Here is a 16,177-nt window from a genome sequence, read left to right as displayed (position 1 = left end):
GATAGGACCAAATAGGCGCCGAAATAAAACCAAGTCGCGCTGATCAGGATTACAAAATGCGCAAAATACAGGATCGCTCCACAGAATTTATCAAGCTATTTCCATCTCGGCATAAGAAAAAGTCTCACAGGGTCTGTGATTTGACACGAGAATCATCCAGAAACGAGGGGCGGCGTCAGTGAGATAGTTGATTTGAGAAAGTTGAACTTGTTGGAAACGAAGCAGCAGCAGGTAAATGCTAAAGTAAATTGATGAGAGCTAGCGTCAATGATAAATGGCATGGTCCGTGCATCTCTGATCTTGATATATGGGGGCCGGCTCGGATGATTATTTAAACGAGTGGCACTTCTTTCCTATTTAATCATCCTGTGACCATGGGGCTTATTGCCTTATCTATAGACAATGGGTATGACTTCATTAGTCCACTCTTAAAATTATGAAAAAAAATGATGGAAAGGATTACCTTAATGTTGTTATAGAGGAAGGCGCTATATAGATAAGCAGATAAAAAAAAAAAAAAAACAGTTCCGAGCCCGACTCGGACAAAAGAAACGTAGGATTCAGCTACCGTCCGAAACTGATATAATCAATCATCCGCTACCAATGACCAACCACCGCAAATTTTCGTATTTATATTTGAACCGGTTACTTTCTTGTATAACATAGAAGGGCTTGGCGTTTCCCACGTCATTGAAATATGTACGTTTCGCTTCATTCTTGGGACAACCTTGCGAGTATTAAATAGGTACCTCGAGTGTTTTCATTTACTATATAATAGCGCAGTAGAAAGCATACCTGCAGTCGAGGTAGCTATGTGTACTTCAGCTCCAGTATATCGACTATGTGGCTGTCCCCGCATCCAATAATTCTAATCCTCGAAGAATCCGTGAATGTATGTTGGTTGACATATTTTATAGTCTGAGAATCAATAACCAATCATCTCGTAATACTACGTAGTATTTAATAGTTACACTGAGCGCTTAATTAAATGTGTTATGACAATCTTATAATTTCTAATCTCTCGTATTGTCCTTCCCAATGGTTCAAATCATATGGAAATGTATGTATAAAAAGACCTTTATTTAACTAGGTGATACCCCGGCGTTGTGTTAGATGTCCGGTTACACAAAGAACCATCTTAGTGCTTACGCATAATTCAAGTCTATCTCCTAAATCTTCCGTTTTTGCGACGGAAATCACCTTTTATACATGTAATTTTATTGTGACCATCTTATTCCATGGACCAGACATTATCTCGCTTGAGTTTATCCACGTCCCAAAGTGATGTGTCAGTTATGTATATGTAGCAAAACCTACTTTAGGCAATGATTTACAACTATTATTTTGGAGTTCATGTTACACAGGTCACCCTTAGGTCTGTGGGCGTATTAGGGAACCATACATCCGTATTTTCGAAAGCGCGCAAAATCTTCGGTTTATCCCCAGCGTTACTAATGCTATACGAAAGCTGTTTACACTAGACATCACTAACTAGGAATACTCTCTTCCAATAATTGTTTATTTTGAATACGGGTTGTTGCAATATATATTTTTTTGATGTGGGATGCTAAGAAAAAGCAATTCGCATACGTTTCCCTGATGGATGGAAAATCTTCATGCACAAGAAACCGGTTATCAAGTGAGACATTGTTTAGTATATTGGGGGGGACTGAGGTGTAACTAACTGTAGGAAGTCCTGTGTTGTATATGTTGTACGCACAGTCTGGTTGCATAGACTTTATATACGATTGCGGATTGAAGTAGACGGCAACTCAACAACCAAACCACTATATACAAGACACTTAGTTTTGAAGTTCATACAACTGACTAACGGCGCCTAATCCATCTTTTGAATACAAAGCCAGGAAGTGCGTAGCATCGCGATTAAACACCCCTGGCCAATGCGAAGCGGCCTCCCCAGTGACCACACTTCCCGACCAAGTCTTTGCGCCATCTATACTCGTTACGACTTTCATCTGCGCGCCGTCGTATCCATTCGTCCCGTCAGCATCTTCGTTGGTCATGAAACTAGCTACGAGTGTACCCCAAACGTTGTACACTTGTGGCGCGCCCGCTAGCTTGCCGTTGCGAGCCGTATATAAGCGGTTGCGTTCTCCCCATGAGAGACCGTCATCGTGGGATAATACGTAGTCTACGGAGAAGGGACTGTTTTCCGTATTCTCGAAGACGGCACTGTATAGAATATTAGTATCGCAGGTGGCGAGCGTCGCTAACAGTAGATTCGGGGTTTATGACTCGACTGACATCAAGTTTCCATTATTATCAATAGGCGCAACACCAACCATACCATCTCGGGATGTCCGATCACCTCCCGAGACGGCGATCCAATTAGACCAGGTTGAACCACCATCTGTAGAGCGCTTCATGAAGTTATCTTGGTCGCCGGAGTTGTTTTCGGCGGAGTAATAGCACTGCAATGAACCGTCCCTCGCGATACGTAGGAAGGGTTCCCATAGACCATTAACACCAGATGGGACATGTTCCTCGACGGTAGATAGGTACTTAAAAGTCTTGCCGCCGTCATCCGAGTAAGAAATAGAAATGCGGAAGTAGGTATAATGCCAATCATCACCCGCACGGTCATGATTCCGGTATGCATATAAGATACGGCCGTTCGGTAATTGAAGAGGAAACGCATTATTGATATCATGTGTCGCAAGTTCACCCCGGAACACTTCGCCGAGGTACTGCCATGACTGGCCGCCGTTGGTCGATTTGACGCAGGACGTTTTGTGTTCCATCCCTGGCGACGTAGCCGCCGATCAGGTTACCATCGTTCATAAAGCTAACCCTAACATATTCGGAATTGGTGTCGATCACTACCGGTTCACCGGCTTTGACCACGCGGCCCGGAGGACGCTTTTCAAGGGATGCCGGAGCTGCGGATATTAATCCGACGGCGGCAAGAGCCGGAAGAAAATGTCTTAAGAACATAGTAATTAGAGCGGCTAGCTTTCAGAAGAGAAGCAGATTGCGACACTGGTCAAATACATATTCTGACTTGAACTTCATGAAAATATATATTATAAGCGTGAATTTAGTCTCAAGTATTGCGCTGCACTGCCGTAACATTGGATAAGCGACTATGGTTAGAAAAGCCACTACACAACCCTTGTCCTCTAACTCCAAGGACCCTTCATGACCGAAACGAAGCTATCACGAGGTTGCCGTTAGCTGACGGGAGGATATGCAAGGCCCTATTGTCAAGGAGAACTATCCAGTTTCGGCGAAATAGTGCCATGGGCAGGGTAAAAACTGAGCAGTATAGTCTATATAATCCTGTTATGGTGCTAAAAGGAGCGCCAACCGTACTAAGGCCAAGTTCGACTTGTTTTAACAGGGCAATTGAGCTTCTTATTTGAGAAGGTGGTTTTGCTGGCTAGACTCTGAGCAGCCAACCACTAAGCCTGCGCCAATTCCGAGAGCCGCGGTTCGTGCCATTACATTCAGTCCCAAGTTTATCTCATCAATGCTTACCTTCAATATAAAGCCAATGCTATAGAGTTAGTAAATTCTTGATGGTATTTTAAAACTTGGAGCTCCTTCGCGTGTTCCGAACGATTTGCGAATGGGCGAATGATGGAACGTTCCAATGAATCGCTGGCAAGGCTTGAGGGGTATTTCGCCCTAAAAAACATGTTTCATAAGCCCCTCCAGCCTACTCCAAGCCACCTAAAAGCGACGTGACATCAAATCCGGGTTTGTTGTTTATGAGCATAGAGTTGCGAAGATTGCGAAGATTGCGAAGCATGGGAATGATTAATATTTATACCAATAGCTCTTTTCTAGAGCACGCTCATGATATTAGTAGGTAAGGCGAAATAATAATATTCTTTCGCAATAGGCAAGTCCAGATAGACTGTTTAGAGCTAGACCTCGGTTTAGCTTCACATTAGTTGATCCCAATTCGAAAATATGAGCAGGATCTCACAGGAAGGCGAAAAAAGGGAAGAAATGGACAACAAGACAGCAGATGGAGGTAGAGTCAAATAATATAGTTCCGTCGCACTTATGTCCTGTCAAACGTTAATTTGAAGTAGGCAAAGCAAAGACAAAAATTGAAATTAGATTGACAATAAGCTTGGAAGCTTATTGAAATGAGAGGGAACCAAATTGAAAATCACGTGCACCAATCCAGAGCCATCCAATTCCACTGACCCATCACTCCACCTTATATACCTAGGTACCTAAAATATTTTCGTACGGGCCAATAATTCACCCATTCAGCCATTTTTTTCTACGCTATCGGCGGATTCCGATCACACCACCGGACGGTCGCATCGTACCACGCAGCAGGCCAGAATGCCATAAGCAGACACTTTACAACCTGACATTGTACTATCATTATTATCATTACAGCCTCTCATCTCCGGTCCCTTTTCGCCCTTTCCCATACGGGCACTTTCTAGCCTGCCACGGGTAGCCGCATGGCGTGACACGAACGCTGTATACGGGGAGCACGACAGGTGTCATCTCTAATTAACATGAGGAAAAACCACAAGTAAGGTACCTAACGTTGCCTAGATTGGATAATGCAGTACAGCATGCCGCCTACCGCTGTCAAATCCGCGCCTCTGGGTCTCGCCGTTTAGCTTGGTCGGATCGAGCCTCAACCTTGTGTGTCGTATGTTGCGTACCCTCTAGAACCCTCCTTGTGAGGCGATCACGGATCAAGGGCGAGGGAATATTGGGGAGCGAGATGACGCTTAGGTATTCCCGTGATGATGATTATCTGGTTGTCTTCCTAGTATAAGAGAACCCATAAGCTGCGCATTCTAGGATGGAAGAAAATATTCTTGTATCACAGCAACATAGACATCTTCACTCATCTTATATATTCTCATATATACTATATATACATATATACATTTGTATATACCAATCTCCTCTCTACGTGTTCGAATAGAGCAATAGATCTCACCACTCTTCACGACAACAATCTCATCTCAACTCGGAAAAGTTTATACTTCGGCATCTGTCTTATTATACACTAAACAATTAAAAATGTCGGCCGCCATCGCTTCCCGAGCTCAAGCACCCCTCTCCACCATCATGAGGCAAGCCGTCAAGAGCTTCCGCCAATCCGCCAGGATCGTCGAAGGTCCAACTGAAGCTCTTCCTTCCGCCGGTCCGTCCCAACGTGGTGACTGGGGTCGCATCTTCCGTGCTCGTGCCGGAGTTGCTGCTGTGTAAGTCATCCCTTGCAACCCTCATAGCCTCCTTAGGTAGGAGTAATACTGACTCGTGGTGTAATAGTTACTTCCCAGCTCTCGGTGGTTTCCTCTCATGGCCCTTAATCAGCAAGTCCGTCCTCGACGGACACATGGGACAATTTTAATTCGACTTTGTGTTATTATCACCACGATTATATATATCACATGGACGATACATATACCAACAAAAACATACATTACGACGACGACTAAATACATTCACATCTGTACATAGAATCCCCCGCATCTACAGCACTACATAATCTGAACAGGGGCGTTTTCGGTTGACCAGGAAAAAGAAAAACCTGGTGGTTACATCATGACATAAGGGGCGTTCCGGTTTAATATCTCATCAATTCCAAATTGGAGAAGCAAATGGAAAGAAGAGGGAAATGATTTATCTAGAGTCGTACAGCATCATCATCAGTGCAGTACAACACCATCGATCGATCGACTAGCCACTTCAATTCAATAATATTTCCATTTGTTCATACCTATCTCATATCTTTATACGCTCATGCTAAGATATAACAGTCCCGGTAGCCGCGTGAGCAGCAGTAGAAATAGTATCAGTTCCATCATTTTCATATTCCAAGTACCCGAACCGAGCTTCCGGGACATGTAATTTCCTCGCTTCAGTCGTATCTTGCAAACCCGTGCGCCTCAGTACTTCGACAGTTCGCGCATAGTTATCCGCGGCGTATTTCTCAGCATCAAACCCAAGAAGCCATGCTTCGCGCCGTAACCTCATGCTCTCTGGGTTCTTCTTCGCGGCTTCGAAATCCGCTTTATGCCAGATGTCGCGTGTCTGCTCGCCCGTCTTTTGGGCGGACTTGACACGTTCGTATCGGATTGCTTCGAATGCAGCAACGGCTTCTTGGACTTTATCAGTACCCCCGCTTTCGCGCAGACACACTGCGATCGTTACACCGTCTTCCATAGCCTGCGACGCACCCTGAATTGACGTTGGTAGGAACGGATGCGCCGAGTCGCCAATTAACACAATTCGCCTACCCTTCGAGATCCACGCCGGCAACGGGTCGCGGTACACGAGTTTCCAATCAATTAACGGCGACGGCGTTTTATCCAGAATCTTCTGCACTATCGGATCCCAACCCTCGAGAACCTTACGCGCGTCTTCTAGCGGTGCCTCAAGCTGCCAGCTTTCTTCGATATCTGCCTCATCCTTATGCGTGCATACCCACGAAAAGTCCTTCCCCTTCTTCATGCACGCCGCGATGAAATGCACATCTGGACCGAGCCAGGCGACATGTTGATCACCGCCTTCAGTAAAGAATTTAGTATCGGGATCTTTGGCAATTTCGTCTGCGCTGAACCAACTACGGTACACGGCGTAACCGGAAGGCTTCGGTTGATCCTCGAATCCAAGCACGATCTTGCGACCTTTACTGCGCACGCCTTCAGCCGCGACAACAACGTCGGCAGTGATGCGCTCGCCGCTGTCGAGAACTACACCCGCTTCCTTATCGTCCTCGAAGTAATCCTCAACACGAGCGCCGAGGCGGATCTTAACTCCGATTTCCTTAGCATGGTTATAAACAATCTCATGGAACTCCCCACGATGACCATCAAACCGAGTACCGAATTCCTTATCCTCGCCTTCCCAGTATTGCGTGAATAGCGTTTCGCCTTTCCATGACTTAAGGGTAATTGCATCAGCTCGCATGCTAAGGGGTTCCAACTTCTCGGCAACACCCGGCCAGCGACAGAATAATCGCGACGAATTAGGTCCGAATGAGATTATATCGCCTAACAACTTAAGCTCCGGGAATTTCTCCAAAACTAATACATCGTGTCCCTTGCGATGACACTCGATAGCCGCTGTCAACCCCGCGAAGCCCGTGCCCACCACAATTACTTTGATGCCCGTTGGGACCAGTTTCTGGGAGTCGGCCATCTTTTCCGTTCGTTCTTTCGTTAATTCTTCTGTCCTACTCAATCTGGGTCTAGTATTCCTACTGTTCTTAAATCTCGGAACCTGCGGATGTATGTTCTTATCGTAACTCCCGCGTATGATGTTAACCTCGGGATTCCACCGAATAGCTGAGACGACACTACTCCAAAACTAAAGAAGTTGACGCGTTCACGTGGCGAACAAGCATCCAAGACGGGCGGCATATGTTTCTTGTATCACTTGGCTAGGTGTTCCGTAGTCGCGGGCGTGAGGCTATCCTTTTTCTGCCTTGACCCTAACCATATTAGAACCAATATTCCCCGCATCCAGACCAAGAGGGAGTGTCGGCAGTTGCGTCACGACGGTAGTCCCCATAGGATGGTAGGTGGTGAGATTAAATCATAAAGGATATTATCCCGTGGAGTTCGTGTAATTCCTTGTCAATAGCAACCAATCAAGAGCCGAATAAGGCATGATACTCGATATTCGGGTGGCCGAGTTCTTAGCCGGTATCAGTGGGGAAGATTTTGAAGATGTCTAGTACCCCATGGGACATACCCGTTTCCCCAAGTTTCAGAGGCGCGGAGTATTTTTTGATCAGGGCCAGATCAATGCGGAGTTACTGCCGATCTATGTTTGAATGGTGATGGAATGCCACGATGTTACCCTCTAATGCACCGGTGCACCGTCATTTGAAACCCCCTGTTTGTACTACCTAGGTAGGTGGCAGGCAACGCGAGGTGTAGTCAGGGTTTAGTCAGGATCGTTCTCCAACTATCATATGTCTATGTGTTTTAAAACCTAGTGCCCCCGGTACGCGTCGTTGAGGTTGATGTTAATTTTCCCGTGAAGCTGTAGACAACTTTTTCATTGTTCACGTTGAAGCGAGTCGCCACGATGCCTTGGGGAATTCTTGAGGATAAGCATATGGACCATGTCCCCGGCACGAGTACGGCTGATATCCTTGAAATAATTGAAACAATAGGAACAAGCTAATTAGGATTTCAGTAATACTTGCCGATCAGACTGACGTACCGGAAGAATATCGAAACATTTCTCGAGAACTACTCAAGCATGGTACAGGAAGATATTCCCACATCATATTGGCTCCTCAACCAACCGATTCACCGAACGATCCTTTGAACGTAAGTCTCAATTGCGAAGGAACTTGAGAATTGAGGACTCATGATACCTTAGTGGCCAACATGGAAGAAAGATGCTATCCTAGTAATCGTGGGATTATCAGCTGGTGTTGTGGGCGCGTATGGCCCAATGCTTTCTCCAGGATTCGTCGAAATCGCCGCAGCACTTGACATAACCGTCAATACACTATCACAAGCGACAGCCTGGGTCATTCTGCTGATTGGAATTTCTTTATTCGTATTCAATCCGTTGGCGAAGAAGATTGGACGGCGCCCAGTATATGTGATGTCAAGTATCATATTATTGACCGGAAGCATATGGGGTTCAGTTGCGAAGAACTATTCCAGTTTCTTGGGCAGCAGAATATGGAGTGGTTTCGGCATGGCTCCATATGAAGTCCTCGTCCAGTGTACGATAGCCGACATTTACTATGTCCACCAACGTGCTACTAGGATTGCTATCTGGAACATGTTTTTGTTATGTGGTATTAGTGGCGGCGCCCTCATTGCCGGGTACATCATCGAGGTAAAAAGAAACTTCTCGAGGAGCTTCTTCTTTAGCAACTCGCTAACGTTAACCATAGGACCAAGGGTGGCAATGGACATTGATTTGGTGTGCCATCATTTTCGGTATCCTCCTACCTCTAGTGATACTCTTCGTCCCCGAGACGGCTTATCGTAGGCAATCATACGAGCAACAACTCGCAACCAGAGCCATGACTACCCGAGATGCCAAGTCGAACAATTCAGAAAAGAAAGATGCGCCTTCAGAACAAGAAAGTGGGAGAGTAGAAACCGTGGAAACTGGAGCGGTGGTTGAACGCAAAGACTCGTACTTACGAAGCTTGAGGTTGTGGACTGGTGTCTATACCGATACTCCCCTGTGGAAGATCTTCCTACGCCCAATGGTGGTCTTTTTCTATCCGGCGGTCCTCTGGGGGTTTCTGTTATATGGTATAACATTGAGCTGGATTGTGGTCTTCAGTGTCGTGAACGCTGTGATTTTCACGGCGCCACCATACAATTTCTCGGTGTCTGAGACAGGCCTCATCTCATTATCGCCGTTTATACTAACATTCATCGGAGAGATCGCATCCGGTCCATTGAATGATTGGGTCTGTCTGTATTTGGCCAAAAAGAACCGTGGTATTTACGAGCCTGAGTTTCGATTACCACCTATCATCATCTCGTTTCTCATGGGTATCGCGGGGTTCTTTGGATTTGGTGCTACCGTTCATTTCCAGACGCATTGGACTGGTCCTGTCTTATGCTTTGGTCTTGCGAACATGAGTCTTGCGTTTTCTAATGCAAGTATTTTTGGATACATTATCGACTCTCATAAGGAATTGAGTGAAGAAGGTACGTATCCTTGAATAGTTGTCCTTAATTGACTGAGGTGTATGCTAATCATCATGTTCTGCAGCATTCGTAGCTATTAATGCCCGAAATCTGTTGACGTTCGGTCTGACCTACTTCGTCAACGATTGGCTCGCAAAGGATGGTGTTCTAGCGGTCTTCAATGTGCTGGGCAGTGTATTTGTCGCTGTAAATGTGCTAACGATCCCGCTATGGATTTTCGGGAAACGATTCAGGTCATTCATCGCTAGGAATAAGACGCTGCATCGATTCATGCACGAAGATTAGATGATAAGAAACGATACAACATTTACATGTTGAGATATATTTGTAATTTGAATAAGAAGGTTTTAGATTCTTAGAATTAGATGTTGATTATTTCAAGAGCGACAAGATTGAATGAAAAGAGTTGGAATTTTGAAGGTTCTTAAATTCTTGAAATAACATTTGAACCTCCGAAAGTGTTACACAGCATTTATCGCGAAGCTCGGACCACTTGAAGCTATATACATAGGTACTGATAATGACACGGACCCCTGTAAGAGCTCCTGAACAATCTAAAGAAAGGCAGGCGCGTCGTGAATTTGAAGCTTGGCTAAAATTGTCCACAATCGATTTCGATTTGACTTTCGCTCTCCAACACTTGTTCACCTTCCTCCACGATATGCTCCCTGTCTTGACAAGTTGGCGCCCATAATTAATTTTTTTTGCCATTTTCATTCGCTTTTCTCCTTTTTTAATAATACCCTTCCAGTTTAGCCAGCAGGTGAATCATTTTCGTACAACTCAGCGACAACAAAGAAGAGAAGGACACCGACTTTGTGAATTGGCATATCTACGAAAATAATATTGGCCGAGGAGCTAGGGAAAACTGCATATTGCTCATTTCTACTTCAAATATCACGGACCAGAAGGCATAGGCACAAGTCCGAGGCAATAGGGAGATCGAAGTGGACAAACAACCCATAACTAGTCGAATATTGGACCCACGATGACGGATTCCCTCCACAACGCACCCATTGTGCTGGACAATGGCTCAGGTACGATACGAGCAGGTTTTGCAGGAGACGACTTACCAAAATGCTATTTCCCATCTTTTGTCGGCCGACCGAAGCATCTACGTGTATTAGCTGGCGCGTTGGAAGGAGAAGTGTTCATCGGTCAAAAGGCGGCGACAGAACTCAGAGGGCTCCTAAAAATCAGATATCCCTTAGAACATGGCATAGTCACAGACTGGGATGATATGGAGAAGATATGGGAATACGTCTATAGCGAAGGATTAAAAACAATGAGCGAAGAGGTATGTACTAGCAACATTGAACCCCCTTTCTATATTTATGATAAGCGTTCTTATTCACACATTCGTTCGTCGGCTAGCATCCTGTACTCCTAACCGAACCCCCGTTAAATCCCCGAGCAAACCGCGACACGGCCGCGCAAATACTCTTCGAGACTTTCAACGTACCAGCCTTATACACTTCGATCCAAGCTGTTCTCTCCCTATATGCTAGTGGACGTACAACGGGCTGTGTACTAGACTCCGGAGATGGTGTTTCTCACGCCGTACCTGTTTACGAGGGTTTTGCTATTCCTTCGTCCATGCGACGTATTGATGTCGCCGGCCGCGACGTTACCGAACACATGCAAACGCTGCTACGCAAGAGCGGCTACGTATTTCACACAAGCGCTGAAAAGGAGGTGGTGCGATTGATCAAAGAGTCCGTATGTTATGTAGCCATAAACCCTAAGGCTGAAGAGAAGGACTGGCAAAGCGCCAAACTCGACCAGGGAAAGACAGCCGAGTACGTATTGCCGGATGGTAACCGCCTGCGCGTCGGCCAGGAGCGTTTCCGCGCCCCCGAAATCCTATTCGACCCCGAGCTCATCGGACTTGAGTACCCGGGTATTCAACAGATCGTGACGGACGCTATAAACAGAACAGATCTGGACTTGCGCAAAGCGCTATATGCCAATATTGTACTTTCCGGTGGAAGCACTCTAACGAAGGGCTTTGGTGACCGTTTATTAAGTGAAGTCAAGAAGCTTGCTGTCAAGGACATGCGAATCAAGATCTTCGCTCCTCCTGAGCGAAAATACTCAACCTGGATCGGAGGCAGTATTCTGGCCGGTTTGAGCACATTCAGAAAGGTATGTTCACTACGGATTCCATCCTGAAGACGAGACACTAACGAAGCATTAGATGTGGGTTAGCATTGACGATTGGCACGAAGACCCCGATATCATCCACAAGAAATTAACATAAGCTCCAATACGCATATCATCTTGAAACATGGGGAGATTTGGACGTTTTACGAAACGCCCACAAGTAGGAATGAGGCGGAGGGGGTCAATGAATCATGATTTCCCAGCCCTAGTGTAATAGATATGGTATGAAGGGGCTGCACAAGAGCATAGAGCGCACCCCCATTGGAAACGTATCTACGCTTTAAGCGGTCGGAAGATGTACGAGTACGAGGGAATCTCCAAACAATTCGGCGCTTGAGGTTCTCGCGATATCGAGGGGTGGAGGAAGATAAAAAGGGAAGTGGAGGGGGAAAGAAAGAAAGCCGGTAAGCTTGTGTGTCAGATTATTGGCGGAATACTTAAGTCATCTATGTAGATGAATGATACCCAGGCGTTGAAGATCGCGATGCGACGATGATTGATGCGTTACGTGATTGTGACGGTGTGCTTACGAGTACGACTTACTACACCAAAGCACACCGAGAACGGAGAACCAGATCTAGCACGACATACTCTATGAGCCTACGATCGCAAAATCGCATCAATTATCACAAATTCAAGAGCCATTAGATGTTTGGTTCGTAGTAGTCATATCGACTACTCGTCATTCAGTTGACAGACATACTATATGTCTGTCTTCCATCCACCTCCACATAATAAAATCAAATAAATCAAAAATCTTTTCAAATCCGAAAAGTTCGCTCTTGGGGGGTATATATATCGATATCGATCGTTCCATCAAACAATTCACCAGAAACAAACGCCCGCCGTTGGTATTAATTTTCTTTTCTCGTTTTTCATCCCAGAGTCTGCCAGCCGGGATGAGGGAATGAAGAAGGATGTCGACATATTAGTGTCGGGGGTCGTGGTATGTTTGTTTTCCCATATTCCTTCTTCTGCGCTCCCGGTGAAAAGGATAAACCAAGTATTTGAGCTTCCTGTTTGCTCTGAGGCCCCAAACTTTTTGTGTTTTAAATTCATTCATTCCTCTTTTTTGTTCCCTCCAGTAAATAATCCTCCCCAAGGGTGGGGATCCATCAATGGTGATACCCAGTCGTTACTCGTTTACGAGTGTGTTTGTTTATGCCCAGAACTCCGATGCGCCATGCTTTCGTATGATGATTAAAAAGTAGATAGAGAGAAGTTGGTATGCTATGTGGTATGCATTGTGTTGAATTGATGTAGTCGTTCGTTGAGATAGTTGATGTCGACGGGTTTTAATGATGTACTGTCGTCAACTTAGTGCCGATGACTTATACGGCTCCAGATGTTGGACAGGCTACCTGAGCTGCTTGAGCTGTGCTGGCTAGAAGCATCACTAGCCTTGCGAGTTGTGTTCGAGCTGCTGCTACCAGCGCCGTAGACGTTGCCGGCACCACCACGCCCGACATAACCGACTGGCTTCTGCTCGATGTGGCTCTGGTGGGCGAATTCCTCGTCGAACGAGAGAACGGGCTTCTCGGCGGCTACATGGGCGTTACCTGCCCCACCTCGTCCTGAGTGGAAGCGGGATGTGGTGCTGTACGATGTTGTCGTTGTCGGCTTTGTTGCGACGCCTGAAGATGGTGTGGTAGCTGGGGCGCGGAAGTAGTTGCCAGCACCTCCTCGTCCCGAATGAGTGTAGGAATTCTTCGGGACTGTTGGGTGAGGCTCGGTGATAGTGAAGTTAGGCATGTCTGTAGCACTCTTTTTGGTGGGATTGGAGTGTGTCTTAGAATATATGGGTAAGTGTATGTGTACGTGAGAGTAATATGCCTTCAATAAGTTTTCTATGGTCAATACGTAGTTCAGGTGGAACAGATGTACTAAGATGGTTAAGAAATGGAGGATACTGGCTAATATACTTATTTTATCGTGATGGCCAGGGGAGTAACCCCTTTGTCATAGTTACACCGCGTTCCTCGAGAAAGTTCCAAGTTTTTATTGCACGTGGCACCAGCACCTGAGGTAGGGGGGTTAAAAAAGGCACAAAGAGGGCTACGATACGTAACTACGTACTTCCGTCCTGGAATGGAGAGGGAAAAAAATCTATTTGGAAAATTTTCAAGGCCCCGAGGAAGTGGTAAAAGGAACGGGGCGGAAAACAAAGCGTTGCCTCTGGAGTGCTAGGCGAAGTTGCCGGCGCAAGTCATCGCGTGGAGATGACACCATGGGCTTGAAACCACAACGCATAGGTACAGAGAGAAAAAAATCCGGTAGTCTTGGACTGGAAAATTCATCGTCTTGGCGCAAAATGTCGTAAGGCGCCTAGCAGTTAACGGCAAGTTAGTGGAATCTGGGGTAACCGCGTGATGGATCCTATTAGCTAGGAATTAGCTAACAGAAGCTCCAGGAGGCCATGTAGTTACGAAATCGGGTCTTGGGTAAAGGTATCATGAGACCTGCAGAGGAGTTTCTCGTACCTAACGATTACCCCATAGATTCCTCTCTCGCCGCTAGACAGGGGTTATGCAAGCTGGTCTCCCGGTGGTGCAATCTGGTCCTGTTTCTGCTTTTGGATGGGCTGAACTGGGAATACCCCCTTCTGATTGGAGGGGCTCGGCAATATCAATGCCGTACAGAATGTACAGAACTGCAGGTACCAGGTCTTGATCGAAGAGCCGCTGTAATCCGCTAGCCAATGAATCTAAGGCCTGGCTACGTTGATTCGCTAATAACAGCTGAGATCAATTGAGGAAAGAATCTCGCCATATTTTCATATGCTTCTAGACGATTTGCCATGTTGAGCATGTCCAGCCAACACGTTAGGCTTCATTGTTCATTGTTCAATATCCATCGGACATACCCTTGTGGCGTTGTCGCAAATACCACCAGCTGAAGCCAGTTACCTCATTGTCTCGGTTACTTTAAAACCCTGACGAAGAGCTTACAATGAAGAAAAAAAAAAATCAGTGTAGGCGCAATAGTGATTGCTTTTAGCTAAAGTCGGATAGAATACGGAAGCCGGTACAGGGTCCCACCGCTTGCTTGTCTCCTGGTTGACGAAGCTATTTCTTCAACTTTTTTTCTTCTCCTCCCGCGGTTACTCAACCGACCCGCCCATGTTTTGTGGAGAGGCGAATGAACAATCGATAAACATCTTGACGAGGTTTCGGCTTTGCCGAATTAGATCGCATCCGTCGATCTGCCGTTCACTAAAATACGCATGAGTTGTCTTTTATAATACAGGCCAATTGTATCTGCAATCCAGGAACACGATGAATAACAAAGAAACACCTTCACAGCTGTCTAGGTACTGGCAAGTCCTGAGTAAACGGCATCTTAACTACGTCATTCCGTAGCCCGAGGAGAAAGCTTCATCGTGACAGGGTGGTAAAGTAGCCAGCTGACCGCCATAGTAAACAAAGAAGATCATCGTGACCTGAAATTTTTGGTGTTTTGTTTTTAACCCCTCAAAGAAAAGACGGCAAATTAATTCCACTTCCCTCTATTCGGTTAATATATTCTAAGACCCCTGTATTGTACCCGCTACAATGATCCATGTGTCAGCAAACCTCTACAGTCCGAATATTGTCATAGGAAATTCTTGTGTATTTAGACAATTTTATCGACCGAGGAGTATATTTTCATGTAACTCGAATCTAATTCAATCACAATCAGAGTATCATAAGTTGACAATACGTTGGAACGTGTGCTTATTTGCCAACGCCCGTTTTTAATTGCGACACTTCGTTGCGTCTTTGATCACCAATTTGACACCATAGTTGACCGACAGTTACACTACAGCTTCAAGCCAATCTATTGACAAACAGCTACCAACAAGGAATCCTATGCTCTTCGGCAAACTAGAATATCCCTGTTGATTTGCAACAAAGAATCAATCATGGCGACATTGTTTTAATTCCAATTACCTATCGAAAAGCGGCTGGCATTATTGCGAAAACTCGATTGGCAATTTCTCACTCATGTTTTCGCTTAGGCCCTGTACATAGGTCCATGACAAGATAATAAACCAAATCTCAATTAGAAGTGACCAAGCGATTTGTTTCTCGAATCTCTCTAAGCACAGCTAATTCTCGCAAGGCTCTGTCTCATTGCACGGTCTCTTTGGAATTTCAAAGACGCGTAAAAAGCAAGATATTTAGCAGCGAGCGCCGCTTCTGTGAAACAAAACGCCACGTACATCATCAATCCCAACTCGAGGATGAGGGGAAGTTTCGGGAACGATTATCCTTGCCAGCGCAGCGATCATCTTCACATCAGCATTGTAGATGCTGCCAATAGGTTTCATGCATGCTCTATAGAGAGCGAGGCTTCGGGATTCATCACAATCCAATATACACGAT

The 16,177-nt window shown here is 45.7% G+C and overlaps 7 protein-coding genes across 7 annotated transcripts; 4 read left to right on the top strand and 3 right to left on the bottom strand.

Moving 5' to 3' along the window:
- Window positions 1-1,452: 1,452 nt before the first annotated feature.
- F4822DRAFT_45473 (glycoside hydrolase family 93 protein) lies at window positions 1,453-3,131 on the bottom strand. Its single transcript, XM_051463500.1, has 2 exons — window positions 2,266-3,131; window positions 1,453-2,193 (listed from the first exon to the last, which is right to left on the bottom strand). Exons 1-2 carry the CDS (start codon window positions 2,760-2,762, stop codon window positions 1,803-1,805), a joined length of 888 nt encoding a protein of 295 aa, XP_051320117.1. The 5' UTR covers window positions 2,763-3,131; the 3' UTR covers window positions 1,453-1,802.
- A 1,699-nt stretch (window positions 3,132-4,830) lies between these two features.
- On the top strand, window positions 4,831-5,694 carry F4822DRAFT_387943 (uncharacterized protein). Its single transcript, XM_051456839.1, has 2 exons — window positions 4,831-5,210; window positions 5,278-5,694. The coding sequence occupies exons 1-2, from the start codon at window positions 5,026-5,028 to the stop codon at window positions 5,357-5,359; spliced, it is 267 nt and encodes an 88-aa protein (XP_051320116.1). The 5' UTR covers window positions 4,831-5,025; the 3' UTR covers window positions 5,360-5,694.
- F4822DRAFT_45445 (putative monooxygenase) lies at window positions 5,495-7,786 on the bottom strand. Its single transcript, XM_051463499.1, has one exon. It carries the CDS (start codon window positions 7,150-7,152, stop codon window positions 5,755-5,757), a length of 1,398 nt encoding a protein of 465 aa, XP_051320115.1. The 5' UTR covers window positions 7,153-7,786; the 3' UTR covers window positions 5,495-5,754.
- F4822DRAFT_45423 (MFS general substrate transporter) lies at window positions 7,534-10,065 on the top strand. The gene is made up of 6 exons (XM_051463498.1): window positions 7,534-7,868; window positions 8,002-8,098; window positions 8,158-8,294; window positions 8,347-8,817; window positions 8,876-9,650; window positions 9,715-10,065. Exons 2-6 carry the CDS (start codon window positions 8,047-8,049, stop codon window positions 9,933-9,935), a joined length of 1,656 nt encoding a protein of 551 aa, XP_051320114.1. The 5' UTR covers window positions 7,534-7,868; window positions 8,002-8,046; the 3' UTR covers window positions 9,936-10,065.
- Window positions 10,066-10,503: 438 nt separating this feature from the next.
- F4822DRAFT_45415 (actin-related protein, ARP1 class) lies at window positions 10,504-12,108 on the top strand. Its single transcript, XM_051463497.1, has 3 exons — window positions 10,504-10,947; window positions 11,025-11,795; window positions 11,848-12,108. Exons 1-3 carry the CDS (start codon window positions 10,639-10,641, stop codon window positions 11,908-11,910), a joined length of 1,143 nt encoding a protein of 380 aa, XP_051320113.1. The 5' UTR covers window positions 10,504-10,638; the 3' UTR covers window positions 11,911-12,108.
- A 483-nt stretch (window positions 12,109-12,591) lies between these two features.
- F4822DRAFT_45399 (uncharacterized protein) lies at window positions 12,592-13,074 on the top strand. The gene has a single exon (XM_051463495.1). The coding sequence runs from the start codon at window positions 12,721-12,723 to the stop codon at window positions 13,015-13,017; it is 297 nt and encodes a 98-aa protein (XP_051320112.1). The 5' UTR covers window positions 12,592-12,720; the 3' UTR covers window positions 13,018-13,074.
- On the bottom strand, window positions 13,075-13,886 carry F4822DRAFT_45400 (uncharacterized protein). The gene has a single exon (XM_051463496.1). The coding sequence runs from the start codon at window positions 13,563-13,565 to the stop codon at window positions 13,131-13,133; it is 435 nt and encodes a 144-aa protein (XP_051320111.1). The 5' UTR covers window positions 13,566-13,886; the 3' UTR covers window positions 13,075-13,130.
- Window positions 13,887-16,177: the final 2,291 nt, after the last annotated feature.

Source organism: Hypoxylon trugodes, assembly GCF_022578975.1.
Source record: "Hypoxylon trugodes strain CBS 135444 unplaced genomic scaffold F4822scaffold_1, whole genome shotgun sequence".
Classification (NCBI taxonomy): Eukaryota; Fungi; Ascomycota; class Sordariomycetes; order Xylariales; family Hypoxylaceae; genus Hypoxylon; species Hypoxylon trugodes.
This window is presented reverse-complemented; position numbering and strand designations above follow the sequence as displayed.

What these genes read in the sequence shown, in the direction of transcription:
- F4822DRAFT_45423 (XM_051463498.1), top strand. Translation starts at nt 8,047, where the DNA reads ATGCCTTGGGGAATTCTTGAGGATAAGCATATGGACCATGTCCCCGGC. An exon ending in CACCGAACGATCCTTTGAAC is followed by an intron (nt 8,295 to 8,346) that starts GTAAGTCTCAAT and finishes ATGATACCTTAG; the next exon opens with TGGCCAACATGGAAGAAAGA. An exon ending in TAAGGAATTGAGTGAAGAAG is followed by an intron (nt 9,651 to 9,714) that starts GTACGTATCCTT and finishes CATGTTCTGCAG; the next exon opens with CATTCGTAGCTATTAATGCC.
- F4822DRAFT_45473 (XM_051463500.1), bottom strand. Translation starts at nt 2,762, where the DNA reads ATGGAACACAAAACGTCCTGCGTCAAATCGACCAACGGCGGCCAGTCA. An exon ending in GATAATAATGGAAACTTGAT is followed by an intron (nt 2,194 to 2,265) that starts GTCAGTCGAGTC and finishes TATTCTATACAG; the next exon opens with TGCCGTCTTCGAGAATACGG.
- F4822DRAFT_45400 (XM_051463496.1), bottom strand. Translation starts at nt 13,565, where the DNA reads ATGCCTAACTTCACTATCACCGAGCCTCACCCAACAGTCCCGAAGAAT.
- F4822DRAFT_387943 (XM_051456839.1), top strand. Translation starts at nt 5,026, where the DNA reads ATGTCGGCCGCCATCGCTTCCCGAGCTCAAGCACCCCTCTCCACCATC. An exon ending in CGTGCCGGAGTTGCTGCTGT is followed by an intron (nt 5,211 to 5,277) that starts GTAAGTCATCCC and finishes GTGGTGTAATAG; the next exon opens with TTACTTCCCAGCTCTCGGTG.
- F4822DRAFT_45399 (XM_051463495.1), top strand. Translation starts at nt 12,721, where the DNA reads ATGAAGAAGGATGTCGACATATTAGTGTCGGGGGTCGTGGTATGTTTG.
- F4822DRAFT_45445 (XM_051463499.1), bottom strand. Translation starts at nt 7,152, where the DNA reads ATGGCCGACTCCCAGAAACTGGTCCCAACGGGCATCAAAGTAATTGTG.
- F4822DRAFT_45415 (XM_051463497.1), top strand. Translation starts at nt 10,639, where the DNA reads ATGACGGATTCCCTCCACAACGCACCCATTGTGCTGGACAATGGCTCA. An exon ending in TAAAAACAATGAGCGAAGAG is followed by an intron (nt 10,948 to 11,024) that starts GTATGTACTAGC and finishes TTCGTCGGCTAG; the next exon opens with CATCCTGTACTCCTAACCGA. An exon ending in GTTTGAGCACATTCAGAAAG is followed by an intron (nt 11,796 to 11,847) that starts GTATGTTCACTA and finishes ACGAAGCATTAG; the next exon opens with ATGTGGGTTAGCATTGACGA.